The 17188-nt window shown below is 61.2% G+C and overlaps 1 protein-coding gene across 1 annotated transcript in view; it reads left to right on the top strand.

Annotated features, from left to right (window-relative positions):
- The window catches only part of COL4A2 (collagen type IV alpha 2 chain), a 135234-nt gene that overhangs the window by 80902 nt on the left and 37144 nt on the right, over positions 1-17188 (top strand). Inside the window, exons 5-13 of the mRNA XM_051849971.2 lie at positions 6866-7000; positions 7778-7822; positions 9697-9813; positions 10717-10788; positions 11032-11067; positions 11175-11237; positions 11769-11804; positions 13886-13927; positions 16202-16300. Coding sequence (XP_051705931.2) covers positions 6866-7000; positions 7778-7822; positions 9697-9813; positions 10717-10788; positions 11032-11067; positions 11175-11237; positions 11769-11804; positions 13886-13927; positions 16202-16300 — 645 coding nt within the window. The remainder of the gene's footprint in view (positions 1-6865; positions 7001-7777; positions 7823-9696; positions 9814-10716; positions 10789-11031; positions 11068-11174; positions 11238-11768; positions 11805-13885; positions 13928-16201; positions 16301-17188) is intronic.

Here is a 17188-nt window from a genome sequence, read left to right as displayed (position 1 = left end):
CAGGAGCTCGGTTAGACTGGAACAAACCACAGCGGTGTGGACAAGGGGCCTTCAGGGCTGAGTGGCCCTGCTGGGAACCCCTGGGGAACACAGGGCTGCCCCAGAGCTGCGGGAAGATGGGTGGGCGGGGGCCGAGGCCCTGGGCATTTGTGTCACCTGTGTGAGATGCGTGCCCTCAGAGGCGGACCAGCGTGGGGGCCCCAAGCAGAGCACAAAGTGGCCACAGCCCAGTAGCAGGCGCGCAGAGCCTCACGGGGTGGGGGCCCCAGGGGCAGGTGCTTTGCCCCGGCAGCTCCTGGCCGCCCGCGTGTGTGAGTGAGGCCGCCTCCTTGCATCCGTGTGGTCGGAGCAGCCCGTGACGACCACAGATCCCCAGCCTGCTCTCCAGACAGCAGCACCCGCGAGGCCCCAGGCTGTGCCCCCATCAGGGCGTCGGCCGTCCGCGCTTCCGCCGGCTGCTTGGCCATGGGGCCTGGGCACGGCCCAGCCATCGCCTCCCAAAAAGACCGAGCAGGTGCTGTGTCACCGTGACGGGGGAATATTCCCACAGGCGGCAGGAACTTGGGAGCTGAGCTTCCCTGCACTTCTGTACGGAAGAAATTGTCTCAGTCTCTCTTCCCTGCGGCTATGGAAGTCTACGGCAATGCGCAGGCCTTTGGCGTCCTCGCCTATAGGGGGCGCTGTCCCCATTGGGCCGCCTTTTGGAGTTTCAGAACCTCCACCTTGAGTGTGTGTCTCCATGGAAAGAGGATCAAGGCTGCGGCCGCCCTCCCGCTGGGTCCGAGCTGACCACCCAGCCCCGGGCAGGGGACCGGACATCCTCCTTGTCCCAAGCGGGGGACGCAGTGGCCATGATGCTCACCCCGGTCCAGGGTTGGCAGAGCCCCGAGGAGATACCAGGCCACCATCCACAGAGGCTGCAAAGATAGGCACCGCCTGTTCTGGGTGCCCTGCTGTCATCTGCCACAGCCCAGAGCCCTGGTGACATACAGGCTGTGACACCGCAGTGCCCTGGCGGTGATGGCGAACATGTGTCAGGTGCTCAGTTAGAAAGAGCGCCGGGTCCTGACCGCCCACCCCCACCCCCCAGCCCATCCCCACTCCAGCTGCTGGCCTCCGGCCCTGCAGGCTCAGGAGGTCACACCTGTGCCCCGGGGCCGTGGCTCATACCCCTGCGAGGGAGCTGTGTTTATTGCCGAAAGCCCAGAGGTGATGGACGCCTTTCCCAGAAAATCTACTTTCCCAGCGCGTGCCAGGCAGGGCCTTCCAGACGCTGCAGGGCCCGACCCGCGCCGGGCCGGGAGCCACAGAGCCGGCGGCCGCTCACGCTCGCTGCCTATTTTAGGATAAGGAGCCGAGGTTGTCAGCCGCCCAGGTCCTGGGGCGGGGCCTGGGCAGTGTCCTGCTTTTTCTCTCCTTGCCTTAAGATGGGGCGCTCCCCAAGCCGTCCCTCCCACATAGAGTCTCGGGGTTGCAGGGGGCACCCCCTGCCTTTGCTTGCTGTGAGACCACGCCCGGTGGCAGCCAGCGCATCCGCGTCCTGGCGAGGCCTCTCCCTGGCTCCCTGCTGCCCCCGCCCTGTGCCGGGCCTGCAGCTGCCCGGGCCACGCCCAGCCCAGGCTCCGTTCTTCCCGTCATCTCATCTCCCCAGTGCACAGTTTTAAAGTATTTGGCTCAGTGTGGGTTTTTATACATCATTTTGTGAATTGACCATTTTAACCATTTTGCTCTATTTCTTTCAAAGGCAGAGAGAAAGACAGAGTACCCACGTATTGATTCACTCCCCCAAGGGCCCACCTTGGCTGGGGGTGGGCCAAGAGGAAGCCAGGAGCCAGGAACTCCACCCAGGGTCCCCCACGGCTGCCAGGGACCCAACTCCTCCAGCCACCTGCTGCCCCCTCGGGTGTGCGTTAGCAGGAAGGAGGCTGGACTCAGGAGGGGAGCCGGGACACAAACCCAGACACTCTGACAGGAGACGGGCGTCCCAGGCAATGTCCTAGCTACCAGGCCAAAGGCCCCCACATGACAAACCATTTTTATAACAGTCACTCTTCTTCTGCTTATAAATTCTAAGGGAATACACCAGGAGCCTGTGACCTGGGCCATAGCTGCCAGGCCTAGCCGCTTCAGGGCTTATCTTCCGAATCTTTGTGCTGTCCATGTCCTCGTGTGTGTGTGTGTGTGTGTGTGTGTGTGTATGTGTGTTTAGGATGGAGACATCAGTTACATTCAGTTCAAACATGTACAGTCAGCTAGCAGCCACCAAAACACGACGTCAAGCAGGTGCATCATTCCGGAAGGCCCCCTGGGCCAGTGCCTGCCCTCCGCCTGCAGCCCCAGCGGCCGCCAGTGTGTGTTCCTGCTTTCCTTTTCTGGACTGTCATATAAATAGGCCCAGACGGTACGCAGCCTGCCCTGTCTGGCTTCTATCGCCGCGCACGCTGGATCCACCGCCCTCTGCCTTGCTGTGTGGCTCATCCAGTCGTCAGCTGGCGAGCATTTAGATGTCCCCGGCTTTAGGAACGGTGAGGTTTATCCGATACTGCGTCTCCACCCCCATCCCCCCTGCAGCGCATCTGTTCTTTGGCCTCTTTTTGTCTCCCCCGGCAGGGCTGGGGGGATTTCGGTGGAAGCCACGTGCCGGGTTCTGTGTTCTGCACAGCGTTTCTCCCAGTCTGAAGCCTGCATTTTGCTAACACCGTTTTGACAGCCCAACTTCCTGGTCTGGCCAGCTGTTGTCTATTGTGGTGTGGAGCCTGGGGTCTCATCTTTGCCTGATGCAAAGCCACAAGCATCTTCCCCCAGAAGTTTCTAGCGTCCACTCTCCCGTGAGCACTGGTGTGTGGTGTGAGGTAGGGGTGAAGTGTGGCTCCTGCACCCCGTGTTGATGGTGATCCTGCAGTCGGAGACAAACCACTTTTGCAAAGAGGGAGCTTGGCGAGTCTGTGTCCATGCACCTCGCCACCCGGGATCCTGGATCTAGAACGGACCCAGGGCTGTGGGTAGTGCTTTGCTGTGAACAAGGGATGCCACAGGTCGAGCGTCGGCTCCGGCTATGCACATGGACACGACCGTGGCCGTTACTTGTGACGTAATCGTCAGTGACAGCCAACACTGTCTGAGTAACGCGATGTGCGAACGCCGACCTCACCGTCTTGGTGGCGCAGGCCATGCTGTCCGCTCCTCCTGCCAGCTGATCTAGAACTTTCCATGCTCCGTGCACTCATCACTCCTAAGCGAGCGTTTCTCGATTTTGGAGCAGGAACTGTTTCCCTGCCCCAAGACGTAGCCGTCTCTGCCTTGGGCGTGTGCTGTGTGGCAAAGGGCGAGCAGAAATCAACAAGGGGTTGGTTGGAATCCCCCGAGGCCACCAGCCAGGAGCTGCAGCCTTCCCAGGCCAACTCGGGCTGGAGGAGGAAGGGAGGCTCCCCCGGGGCCCGGGAGGATGTGGGAGTGTGGGGGCGCCAGTGCCCGTAGAAGGAGAGGCAGGAAGAAGCGGCTGAGGATGGAGAAGGACTTCCTGCCATTCAAGGGCTCATTCTGGCCCTGCCCGGAAGACCCTGCCCCGCAGCCTCAGCCCTGTCGTGCAGGGAGGCGGCTTGGGTCTTGGAAGCCTTTGCTTCCGCCCCGGCCAATGGCAGACTCTCGCTGCCCCCCCTGCCCCGAGGCCGCGTTGGAAGGTTAACGTACGGCCAGCGGAACCCGGCTCAGCGTCCTGGGACCCTGGGCAGGTGTGCGGAGGCGCCGGCCACCGCCCGTCTCGCCGCCTCGGTCTTCACAGCTGAGGTCATGCTGTGTCCGTCCTCGCGAAGGAAAATCCCCAGCTCCCGGGAGGATGCGTGCGTCGGGGCCGGCGGTGCCCTGCGTCCGCAGCCATGGTCATCAAGCAGTGCAGCTTCAAGTCTGGCCTCGTCCCTCTGTGGTTCCCACCAGGCCTCCCACACACACGGCCGCCGTGGCTCTCTCGGCGGCCACGGAGACTCTGTCCTGTGAGCGCCATTGAAGCACGGCCGAGAGAGGTTCCACTGGAACTCACGTTGAACCCGGGGCACTCCTGTGCCAGACCTTGCTGCGAGCCCCACCCTCACGCCGACCAGGCTCTGCTTCTGCAGAGGGACTGTCTCCCCGGCACAAAGGCCCCCGTGCGGTGGTCCCAGCCTTTCAGTAAGGGAGGAGCTAGAGAGCGGCGTGGGACACATACGGCTCCCCATGGCTCCCCAGAGCCCGGTGCAGGGCAGACAGGGACTGTCCTGGGGACCCCGGGAGCTAAAACCCTCGCCATGCTTCCCTGGAGATGGGCGGTGAGTGGAGGGCACTGGGCATTCCCGTCTTTGCCAGGATGGACCCGTGGGCACTGGGGCCATGGCCCAGCGGGGCCGGGGCAGGAAGCAGCACGGCGCCACCTGCTGTCAGCCCCTTCCCGTGACGTCCTTTGGCCACAAGGGACATTCTATGGAAATACTCTTATCAGGGGCGTGCGGGAGTCTCGGGGGCTTTGGAGACTCACGTAAAGACCGTGAACCGGACTCCTGCCGTCTCCGGGGTAATTTTTATCGGCAACGTCGCTCACGACAGAAGGAAAGGAAGAGTTAGAAATAACCTTTCCGATGGGGACTTCCCACCCAAGCATGGGCGGGGACGGGAGGTTAGCACACAGGGAATCCTCCTCGCTGGCCGGTCGCACACGCTGCAGCTCCTGGGGATGCCTCCTGCCTGGCGGCCAACACGGCGTTCCAGTGGCGTCCTTGGCCTTGACCTCGCAGTGCACGGTTCACAGTCTGGACAGGAGTGAGGCTCGTCCCCAGGGTCTCAGGTCTACATCGCATCCTCCCCGCCCTCCGCGGCCCTTGCTCAGCGCAGACGCCGGGCTGGGCTCTGGAACCTTCCGTCCATGGGCAGCTCCGAGGTGACACCCTCTAGACGCACACTCAGGCAGCCGTAGCCGAGAAAATGGAAGAAGCCAAATGAGGCCAGGACGCGGGGAGACTGGAACCCTTGTGATGGGAGTGCAGGATGGTGCGCCCGTAAGGACTGGAGGTGGGAACTCGGGTGCTGGTTCACACACGTTCACACCAAGACTACACACAAGGGTCAAAGGCTAGAAACAGTCCAGGTGAACGGACACATCGTACCCGACATTCCATACCTGGTGTGTTACTCCGCCAGGAAGTGAAGCACTGATACAGGCTCCCGTGTGCGTGTGCAGGAGCCACGCCTGCCTGTGCCCCAGGCCGGGAGACCAGGGCAGCAGCCTTGCCCCTGGAACACTCTCCAGAGATGGCTCAGATGCACGGGCCTCACCCGCCTACTGGGCTTGGGACCAGGCTACCCCAGGGAGAGTTTGCTGACCGTGGCGCTCTCTGAAGGCTTCCTGGACGTGCGGAAGGTGGAAGACAAGATCCCACCGTGCCCACAGCTGGACCCTGGGCCAGGCGAGGCCCTGGGGGAGCAGGGGAGCCGCGGTTCCTGGGGGTCCTCTGAACCGCATCCTCCCAGTGAGTGGTGCTCACCGCCTCCCGTGCACCAGGGGCTGGCCCTCGGACGACCGGGCATCAATGCTCAGAGTGAGGTCTCCCCGCCCCACTCTGCCGGGGCCCTGGCGTGGGGCACAGCGTCCTGGGCAGGCAGACACCACTCCTGCGGGGCAGTTTCTGCAGGAAATGTCCTTAGGGTCAGGGAAGGAGCTGACCCCACCCCCCCTCCACATCAGGGCAAGGAGGAGCTGGGACCGTCTTGGCAAAATGCCCTTGGCGGGGGAAGGTTGCAGGCGAGGAGCAAACAGCAGGCTCACCCCGACAGACGCTAACCTGCAACTGTATACTCCAAGGATTAGTTCCATCGGTCACAGGGAAACCCTTTTCATTATTAAGAATTTCTTTGAGATACTTTGGCTTTTTCCTTGCTTGTTGTGGTTAACACCTGTACCACCTGAGGTTGACCATTGTAGCCGTTTTCCAGTGTCCTGTTCCGTGACGCGAAGGACATTAACCTTGCTGCTCCGGCCACCACGCAGGGAACCCACAGCTCCACTGAACGCCACCCCTGCCACAGCCCTGCGACCCCTCCCTGCCACCGCTTTCCATGATATCGGTATTTTAGGTGACTCCGCTGGAAGGGGAGTCTCCCGGGACTCTCGTCGTATCTGGCTTATTTCTTACCATAACCGTCCAGGGCACGCGCCCCACCAGGTGCTGGGACTTCCTTGGTGGACCGAGGTCCCCAGATGCAGCCAGTTGTTTGCCTGTTCCGCACTGCTGAGACGTCAGGGCAGTGGTCAGCTCTCGGTGTCGTGCACACAGCTGTGCGAGCGTCTGTGCAGGTCCCGCTCGGTGTCACAGGGCGGGGTGGGCCCGCCGTGGCCGTGGCCATGGGGAGCCTCAGGCTCTGGTTTCTCCACATCCTCGCTTGTCATTTTGATTTGAAATTTGCTGTCCTAAGGAGCGTGGACGTGTGTGCTTGTGGTTCCCGAAACCCCATCTCTTCTGTGTGTGTGAATGAAAGAGGTGAATACCTCCCCAAGGTCCCAGGGTCACTGTGGTGCCTGGGCGGCCTCCCCACCTGCTACATCCGTGCCGGGGAGAGGATGGAGCCAAATTGCAGGAATCCGCCTGGGACGTGGTTTGCACAGTAAGAAGCCGAGAACGCCCTTCCCCTTCCAGCCAGCGTCGTGGCTTGTGATTTAGCATCGCTTCATGTCGCCTTTAACACTTCCAACTCCCAGACTGTCTGCCTTCTGTCTTCAGGCAGAAATCCCTGTCCCTGTCGTGGCTGACGAGCGCAGTTTTCTAGAACCTTCTCTGAAGATGGCGGCTGTGACCGGAAGTGTGTGATCCTCCTGGAATCTGACCGTGTGCTTTTCCTGCAGGGCCAGCCTGGGCCAGTGGGCCCCCAGGGCTACACCGGACCCCCCGGCCTACAGGGGTTCCCAGGACTGCAGGGCCGCAAAGGCGACAAGGGCGAGCGGGGTGCCCCCGGAATAACCGGGCCCAAGGGAGACGTGGTAGGTCCAAGCGGGGCCTCCCCCCGTGTGTGGGGGGGACATTAGGGGTCTCGGGCGGGACCTAACCCCATGTGTGTGGGTATTTAGGGGCCTCAGGCGGGGTCTCCCTGAGTGTGTATGGACTTGGAGGTATCGGTGGGCCTCCCTGAGTGTGTGTGGACTTGGGGGTCTCAGGCGGGGGGCTCCCTGAATGTGTGTGGACTTGGGAGGTCTCGGGGGTCTCCCTGAGTGTGTGTGGATTTGGGGGTCTCAGTTAGGGCCCTCCCTGAATGTGTGTGGACTTGGGGGGTCTCGGGGGTCTCCCTGAGTGTTTGTGGATTTGGGGGTCTCGGGGGGCCTCCCTGAGTGTGCATGACTTGGGGGTTTCGGTTAGGGCCCTCCCTGAGTATGTGTGGATTTGGGGGTCTCGGGGGGCCTCCCTGAATGTGTGGACTTGGGGGGTCTCGGGGATCTCCCTGAGTGTGTGTGGATTTGGGGGTCTCGGGGCGCCTCCCTGAATGTGTGTGAACTGGGGTGTCTCAGGTGTGGCCTCCCTGAGTATGTGGGGACTTGGGGGTCTCGGGGGGCCTCCCTGAGTGTGTGTGGACTTGGGAGTCTCAGGGGGGCCTCCCTGAGTGTGTGTGGATTTGGGGGTCTCGGGGGCCTCCCTGAGTGTGTGTGGACTTGGGGGTCTCGGGGGCCTCCCTGAGTGTGTGTGGACTTGGGGGTCTCGGGGGCCTCCCTGAGTGTGTGTGGACTTGGGTGGGGCCTCCCTGAACGCATCTGCTTTCTTCCTAGGGAGCCCGCGGCGTCTCTGGGTTTCCTGGAGCTGACGGAATCCCTGTAAGTTTTTGAAGCTAAACATTGCAGAACACCATGTGCGTTCTAAGCCCTGCGGTTATGACTTACAGAAATGCATGGAGCAAGACCTCCTGTTCTGCTTAGAACACGAGAGGCGCGGGGGCCCCATCTGCGTCTTTCCCCCCGGGACCCAAATGCTGGACCGGCTGTGTCCTTTGTCGGTGTCCGTAGGGCTGTGGGGCAGAACCGGGCTGCACTGCAGATCTGGGCCCCGGTTTGGAATAAAAGCCAAATGAGGCTCAGGTGTGCCCGGTAAGGCCCCGCCAGTCCCCTGCAGAGCCGGGACTGCGGACGGGGCGAGGCTGGCTCAGCCCTGGTGCAGCTTCTCAAATAAAATGAGCGAAAGAAAAGGCATGGGGCATCCATGAGAAAAATCTCCAAATGCAATAAAATGTGTTTTTATAACCTAGTTTACTCCGCTTCTTGTGGTATAAAAAATAAACAAAGCGGCCTGACTCAGAGCCTTCCTGGGGGCTCCAGGGCAGAGTTCCCAGGACTGGCTTCCTGGCCAGACCTGACCTTGGGGATGAAGATGTTTATCGCACGTCCCGGGGCGCCTCCCGCCTGGGCAGCTGTGGTGCTGGGCGACCTCACGTGTGTGCCGAGGCATCTTACCTACATCACACGCATGTGCACACACGTGTATGCATAGACATGCATGCATGCGCATGCTCACGGGGCCAGAGCCGCCCTCCCAGGCTGCAGGAGCAAATAGAAGGCGGGAGAGGGGGTGGTCCCAGAGACCCCAGCCCTTCCCATCTTTAGCTTCACGTCCAGGAAGTCGCTTGCAACACAAGGAAGCAGCATGGAGAGGAAGTCATGTTTCGCGAGACACGAGCCCCCGGTGGCCCGGGGACCCTCGGTGTCAGCTGAGTGGGGGCTCAGACGCTCACGCGTTGACGCCACACAGCTGTGGGCCACAGGGACCTGGAGCAGCGGTCAGAGCTGCAGGGGCATGTGTTCCCTTCAGGCGCTCAGCAGATCATCAAAGTGCCGGGCCCAAAGGGAAATCTCCCGGGCTTTTAAACTCCTTGGATGTCGCCGCCAGAGAGCCAGCTCTGGGCGTCTGGGAGATCGCACCGCGGGTTTTACAGGCGCAGTGCGGATTTCTCGGACGCGCCAGAGCTTGACTTAAAAGACTGTCAGGTTCATCTCAGATGCAGTGACTCCGGCCGAGAGATGTCCAAGCAGTGGGAGCCTTCTGCTCCCTCAGCATTTCAGCGTGCAGGGCACAAGGTCCTGTTTGTGTAGGATTTTTTCCGTTTCTCTTAAAATTCCCCAAATCTCTCCGAGTGATAGTGGAAGACACCCTGGCGACCTCCAGCTCTCACTCTGGAATGCATGTTTGGTTTCTTATCCAGGAGACCAAGGCCGAGAAGAAAATGCACGGTGATAAAGCTTCTGTCTAAATACCTCCAAAGAAACAAAAATTCAGGCTGCAGCCCTGTGGTATATGACGCACAGCCTGGCCCTGGGTGCACTGGTCTGGTCTGGCGCGTCCTGATTGCTCAGCAGATCCTGAGGAGCCAGCAGCTTCTAGAATCTTCTAGAATTTCCCAGTCTTCTCTTACCTGTCCCTGCTGAAAGACCGTTGCCCGAGGAAGCCAGACAGAGGAAACCCTAGACAGCTGGCTTCTTCCTGAAGCCCGTGTGAAACGGGGCTTTGTCCCAAAAGCCCGTCCCCAGCTCGGGGCCTTAGGTTTGTCACTCACGGCTTCATCCGTGTCTGCATTATCACTTCCTTGGGCTCAGGCCAGGGACATCATTTAGGGGAATGTCCACGGCTGGTTTACCTCACAGCCCCTTGATGGCCGAGACCACGGGCTGGGGGCCTCACCCACTCTCGTCTTCCACAGGGACACCCAGGGCAAGGCGGCCCCAGAGGGCCACCCGGCTATGACGGCTGCAACGGGACCAGGGGCGACGAAGGCCCACAGGGTCCCTCCGGCACTGGCGGCTTCCCCGGCTCACCCGTGAGTACCCCCAGGGCATGGGGTGGCCAGGGGGCAGGGCAGGACCCTGGCCCGCTGTGAGTACCCCTGGGACACAGGGCAGGGCGGGTGCATTGCCTCCGCGTGGCTCCGTGGTGGGCTGGGCAGGAGACCCCTGCAGGGCACGCCTCTCAGGCCTCGCTCTGTTAGGACCCCGGGAGGTTTTCCTGGATCTGTGTTCACTCTGTCCACGCGAGATGGAAAAGAGCTGGTTTGGTTCATGTTCTTGCCGCCTGCAGTCTGTCAGTTCATTGTCCCCCGTACAAGATTCAAATGACAGTAAAAGCACAGTGGGGTGCCCAGTGGCTCACTCCCCCTCCCCCAGATGCCCGGGATAGCCAGGCTGGGCCAGGTGGAGGAGGACGGTCTCAAATCCCCTTCTCGTGTTCATGGTTTCACCTCTCCCTCGAGTCCCCCGCTCCTGGCTGTTTCCTTCTAATGTGGTTCCGCTTTTCAGTAAACTACGTGGTTTTCTGTTACATTAAAACACCACTTTCCCTAAAACCTCCGTCTCGTACGCCGTATGTCGCACACTTCCAGTGTTAAAGACCTGCCCAGCGTCTCTCCCACGAGGTGCCTGAGAGCATGGGGGTGGCCGTGTCCCGCACACCATGGCCAAGCCTGCCCAGACACCATCACGAAGGAGCATGGGCGCCTGGGTATGCAGAGGAAACAGCTCTGTCCGGGCTCCCGGGAACGAGACTGTGGGCAGACAGGAAGTGGGACGTCCCCTCTGAGCTCAGGTGGCACAGGAAGGGCCACGGGAGCAGTGGGCGGTGCCCGTGAAGCCCGAGCTCGCTCCCCCGCGTGGCCGCGGCTGCCGACTGCCCGGGTGTGAACGTGTTCTCTGTCTGTTGCCTTATTATGATGAATCCGCTGCTGTAGGGGCCCCAAGGACCCAAGGGGCAGAAGGGTGAGCCGTACGCGCTGTCTGAAGAGGACCGTGACAGATACCGGGTGCGTGGGCGCAGGCGGGGGGGAGGGGTCGCCCCATCCAGGGGGGAGGGCCTTCCTCTGAGTGGGTGCATGAGCGGAGAAGGCAGGCGTGGCACTGGCTGGTCACGGTGGCCTCCATCCCTGCTGCTGTCGGCCGTGTGTAGCTTCAGGCCCCAGTGAGGGCGCTGTAGCGTCCAGGACACGTCCAGCTCCCGGGTTTGTCATTCACAGCTGTAACTCTGCCCGTTCCTTTTTCCCCACTAGGGTGAAATCGGAGAACCGGGGCTGGTCGGCTTCCAGGTAAGCCTTGTGTTCCTTCCAGAATGTTCCAAAGGGAAGCTTCAGAACTGCAGGACTGCGGTGTCAGCCAACCCCCTTAACCACTCCCTCTCCTTGTCTGTCCCCAGGGGCCTCCCGGCCGCCCCGGACCTATGGGGCCGATGGGCCCAGTTGGCGCTCCAGGAAGACCGGTAAGCACCTGGCCCCTCGGCACCTGACAGGGGCGTGACAGACGGGCCATCCTTTGCACACACACACACACACACATGTGTTGCTGCTTTTGAGGTTGAAGAGTGAGGACCATGTCAGCTGTGATGTGGAGCCCAGCGCCCTTCCAGTCACACACAAGCTGTGCCAGCCCCTGCACCCACCCACCTGACAAGGGGCCCCCACCCTGGGCACAGCAGACCCCGTAAGGGGCAGGAGCCAGCCGGGGTCTCGTGAGCTCCCAGCAGACTGCATTTCTGCAGCCCCAGGGCCTGACCCTCGCTGGGGTCACCACAGGCAGCTGGAGGACTTAGGGGAAGCTCACAGAGCAAAGTAGCCAGTGCGGGACCCGGCAGCCCTGTCCGCTCCCGCCGGCTCTCTCCGTCTGCGAGACAGATGTGGTGGGAGCCTGTGTACACACAGGCCAGCAGCGGTGGCTCCGCGGGGATTTGCAGGAGTCACCTGGGACCCCAGGTGCAGAACACACTTTGCAACTTGGCCTTGTCTTTGTGCAGGGACCACCTGGACCCCCGGGACCCAAAGGACACCCTGTAAGTAGGGCTGGCGGTGGGGAGGGGAGGGGACTTGGGTGTTGCAGCCTTCATTCAGCGCACCTGGAACTCCTCTCTGACAGCCGCGTGCCGCGAGGATGGGGGGGGTGGGGCACGTGGCAGGTTGTTAAGTCTTAATGTCAGGCTCTCATGATAACTCGGCCGAGCCGCGGCTGGCGGATTAGATACCACGTTTGCAAATCCTTAGCACGGCCCTGTTGCTGTGAGAAACCTCACCGTGACCCTCTGATTGAAGCCTGGGCTAGACCAGTTCATGGGGCGTTCACACGCACCCACAGGTGTTAGCTTACGAGGGCGCTTCAGAAAGGCCGTGGAAAATGGAAATGGTAGGAATTCATTTTGCTGCAGAACAACTTTGAAATCCATGCATAGGTTTTTAATAACGATTTCCATGAACTTTTTTTAATATTTATTTATTTATTTGAAAGGCAGAGTGAGAGGGAGAGAGAGAGCCTTCATCCGCTGGTTCACTCCCCAGGTGGCCACAATGGCCAGGGCGGGGCCAGGCTGAAGCCAGGAGCTTCTTTCTGGTCTCCCACATGAGTTCCAAGGAAAACCTTCCATGTAGGGTGCAGGGGCCCAAGCGCTTGGGCCATTTTCCACCACTTTCCCAGGCCATTAGCAGGGAGCTGGATCAGAAGTGGCGCACCCGGGACTTGAACTGGCGCCCATGTGGGATGCCTGCATTGCAGGCAGTGGCTTTACCAGCTGTGCTACAACTCTGCCTCCCTCCGTGAACTTCTGCAGACCCCTGGTGTCTGTCGTAGGGAGAGGGAGGCTGTGTTTCTACCCCGGGTGTGATTAGGCGTCCGAGGGTGCAGGGTTGGCCTCTGGGGACATGGACTAGACCTACACGATTGTCATCAGAGGAAGGCTGTTAATTTGGTGGGGCGTGAGAAGGCAGGCGGTCAGTTAGAGAACCAGAGAGCGATGGCCGGGGCAGGGGGATCCGTGTCCCGCACAAGCTGAAGGGGCTTGCCGAGGCCCGTATTTGGGGAGACTTCGCAGGAGCCGGGAGCTGCTCCCAGGGACTTCTGACCACCACTGCCTGTGTCCCCATGAGGACACATCAAGCCCTCACACCCCACGCCTGCTCCACGGGAAGTCCTCTCTCTCTGCCCCCTTGGCCACGGCCACCCTGCCCTCCCCCGGGCCCCCCGGGGCCCCGTCCCCTCTGGCCGGAGCTTGCTGAGGCTGCTGGTCCTCCCACCGTGGCCTGGGGCAGGGGAGGGAGGCTCGGAGCTGGGAGCGGCCCAGGCGGGAGCCGAGGCCCGGCTCTGATCTCCCCTGGCCACCGCACACGGAAGGCCAGGGCACTTCCTGGGCACTTCCTGGGCACTCGGCAGCCGGCTCGGGAGGCAGAGCGAGGTCGTGGGGGACTCTTGCCTGCCTGCCGGGCCTGGCTCACTGCCCTGTGGGCGTTCATCGCCACCCCCAGCCAGGTGGGAAGGCGAGGGCAGAGATTCATTAAAGCTTTGTTTTTGTTTTCCAAAAAGACGGGGCGGGGGCAGGGGGCGGGCGGCACACTGCAGAGCGGAAGATCCCACAGGGTCTTTGGTCGCTGCGGGAACCGGGAAGCCCTGGGAGAGAAGCAGCCTGGTTTGGAAGGAAGGGGGGGTCGCTGTGTGTGGGGTGCGCGGATCCCACCCCCCAGGGTCCGGACGACCTCCCAGATCCAGAATCTCGAATGCTCGCAGAGAAGCAAAACGGAAGATGGAAAGATCGGCTTACACCGAACGTCCCCCATCGCTGGATTCCGGTCCACCTGGAAAGGGGGGGAGGGTGGGATCAGGCCACGCGCTGCAATGAGCAAAGGCTCCGGCCAGAGGGAGGCCGGGTCCGCTCCGTCGTCTGCTCCAGGGAAATCGGGGCCTGTGCGCTTCCACGGGCGGCTGCGGGGGTGGCAGGCGGGGCCTTGGCTCCGGGCGTGCCCAGGACGTGGCCCACCCGTCGGGCGCGCGCTGTGGGTCAGCACTGTCGCTGTGGATAGGTTGGGGGTCTCTCTAGCGCAAAATGGTGGTCAGCGTCTGAAATCTTACAGAAGCCATTTGTCTCTTCAGGGCAACCGCGGACTTGGTTTTTATGGAAAAAAGGGTGAGAAGGTAAGGGCCCGGCGGGTGCACACAGGGCAGCCGGGTGCAGCACCCTCCCGGCCGGGTTTGCTGCTGCTCTCTGGGGTCCCGTGCAGAGCACTGGCACAGGGAACGTGGGACGCCGCCCGTCCCCCAGCACGCTGCAGACGGTCACGCGTGGGTCAGACACGGGACACAGGCCCAAGGCTCTGGCCTTGACCTCCAGGGTCAGCCCCTGTCCAGCTCCTCTCAGGTCTCCTCCCCCACCCACACCCCCCACGCACCAGGAAACACTTTCACCCACACCCCCCCATGCACCAGGAAACCCCCGCCCACACCCCCATGCACCAGGAGACCCCCACCCACACCCCCATGCACCAGGAGACCCCCACCCACACCCCCATGCACCAGGAGACCCCTACCCACACCCCCCATGCACCAGGAGACCCCTACCCACACCCCCCATGCACCAGGAGACCCCCACCCACGCCCCCATGCACCAGGAGACCCCCGCCCTGCCCCGTTCACTGACGCCTCGTTTGCGTCGTCCCCGCTGCTCTCTGAGCGCACACCGGGTGGCATCGGCACTGCCCAGTGTGAAGAGAAGATTCCGTTCTTGGCGCTGATGGCACAGGAGAAGTCAGACAGAAACACTGCAGATCCCAACATGCAGACGTAGACCCCTGCAATGAGCTGGATCAGGGTGGCCGCAGGAAGAAAGTGGGGGAGGGAGCGTGGGCGGGAGGGGAGGATGGACACGCGGGGTGGGACGGAAGCCAGGTCGGCGCGTGTGGTGGACAGTGTAGACTGCTAACCAGGTTGGTGCGTGTGGTGGACAGTGTAGACTGCTAACCAGGTCGGTGCGTGTGGTGGACAGTGTAGACTGCTAACCAGGTCGGTGCGTGTGGTGGACAGTGTAGACTGCTAACCAGGTCGGTGCGTGTGGTGGACAGAGTGTAGACTGCTAACCAGGTTGGTGCGTGTGGTGGACAGAGTGTAGACTGCTAACCAGGTCGGCGTGTGTGGTGGACAGTGTAGACTGCTAACCAGGTCGGCGCGTGTGGTGGACAGTGTAGACTGCTAACCAGGTCAGCGCGTGTGGTGGACAGAGTGTAGACTGCTAACCAGGTCGGCGCATGTGGTGGACAGAGTGTAGACTGCTAACCAGGTCGGCGCTTGTGGTAGACAGCGTGTAGACTGCTAACCAGGTCGACGCGTGTGGTGGACAGAGTGTAGACTACTAACCAGGTCGGTGCGTTTGGTGGACAGAGTGTAGACTGCTAACCAGGTTGGTGCGTGTGGTGGACAGAGTGTAGACTGCTAACCAGGTCGGCACATGTGGTGGACAGAGTATAGACTGCTAATCAGGTCGGCGCGTGTGGTGGACAGAGTGTAGACTGCTAACCAGGTCGGCACATGTGGTGGACAGAGTGTAGACTGCTCGGCTCCACCGGAGCGTGTGGTGGACAGTGTAGACTGCTAACCAGGTCAGCGCGTGTGGTGGACAGAGTGTAGACTGCTAACCAGGTCGACGCGTGTGGTGGACAGAGTGTAGACTGCTAACCAGGTCAGTGCGTGTGGTGGACAGAGTGTAGACTGCTCGGCTCCACCGGAGCGTGTGGTGGACAGTGTAGACTGCTAACCAGGTCGGCGAGTGTGGTGGACAGAGTGTAGACTGCTAACCAGGTCGGTGTGTGTGGTGGACAGAGTGTAGACTGCTAACCAGTTCGGCACATGTGGTGGACAGAGTGTAGACTGCTAACCAGGTCGGTGCGTGTGGTGGACAGAGTGTAGACTGCTAACCAGGTCGGCGCGTGTGGTGGACAGAGTGTAGACTGCTAACCAGGTCGGCGCGTGTGGTGGACAGAGTGTAGACTGCTAACCAGGTCGGCGCGTGTGGTGGACAGAGTGTAGACTGCTAACCAGGTCAGTGCGTGTGGTGGACAGTGTAGACTGCTAACCAGGTCGGCGCGTGTGGTGGACAGAGTGTAGACTGCTAACCAGGTCGGCACGTGTGGTGGACAGAGTGTAGACTGCTAACCAGGTCGGCGCGTGTGGTGGACAGAGTGTAGACTGCTAACCAGGTCGGCGCGTGTGGTGGACAGAGTGTAGACTGCTAACCAGGTCGGCGCGTGTGGTGGACAGTGTAGACTGCTAACCAGGTCGGCGCGTGTGGTGGACAGAGTGTAGACTGCTAACCAGGTTGGTGCGTGTGGTAGACAGAGTGTAGACTGCTAACCAGGTCGGCGCGTGTGGTGGACAGAGTGTAGACTGCTAACCACGCTGCTTGGCCACCCCGTGCAGGGCGACATAGGAGCGCCGGGTCCCAATGGCATTCCATTCGACACCATCTATCCCATCGTCGGGCCCACAAAGACCACCTTCCACCCCGATCAGTACAAGGTAAGCAGCCTGCGGCAGAATTCCCAGCGGAGCTGAGACCTAACGGGTTCTCCAGTCACGTCCGAGGTGAGAAGGCCTCACCCCCGCATTGGCAGACGGTTCCCAAAACACACCGAGGGCCTCTGGGAATGCTCTGGGTGCCGCCAGTTGAGAGACTCGCGAAACACCTTTGCATCCATCTTCCTCAACACTGAGGCAGCCCGAGAATCCACTTGAGAAAGTGCCACTGTGCTCCTAAACTCCTACATATGAAATAATGCGTTGCAATCATCTTCTATTTAAAAATTGAAAAAAGTATAGCAATTTAAAAAAAAAAAAAAAGCTACCATGGACCTTGAGAGCCCGGGTCTCAGGATCGGGGAACGGTGTGGACACCGCGTTGTGCTGGGGAGGAGAGCCCGGGTCTCAGGATCGGGGAACGGTGTGGACACCGCGTTGTGATGGGGAGGAGGGAACCCACCTTCTGAAGTTCTTTCCTGGATCAAAGTCCGTTTTCCAGGGTGTGCCCTGGAACTGTCAGCGTTCTGGTGGCTTGAAACCTTGCTGAGTCTGAGGTGGAAGCGGACACCTGTCCCCCAGCTTCCGCTCAGCCAGGGACTCCTCTCCCAGCCCCCGCGGCCCCTGTCCCAGTCCTTGGAGCTGTGGAGACCACACATGAAATGCTCACAGGTGTCGGGCACACCCAGCACGCGGGGACCAAACTCCCCAAGATGGAGATCAGATTTCTGCAAGTAGAACGCTATCCCGACGCCAGCATCCGTCTCCATGCCGGGGGTCCTTGGTCATGGCTGGGATTTGGCAGACAGAGCCACTGCCTTGGGGACAGAATGGACACAGGTGGCTCTGGGCCAGATTGTGAGTGGCCGTTGACAGCAGTGGCCGGGAGGC

The sequence above is a fragment of the Oryctolagus cuniculus genome, chromosome 9, assembly GCF_964237555.1.
Source record: "Oryctolagus cuniculus chromosome 9, mOryCun1.1, whole genome shotgun sequence".
NCBI classification, from domain to species: Eukaryota; Metazoa; Chordata; class Mammalia; order Lagomorpha; family Leporidae; genus Oryctolagus; species Oryctolagus cuniculus.
The sequence above is the reverse complement of the archived record's forward strand: the minus strand, read 5'-3'. Positions and strand labels throughout refer to the sequence as shown.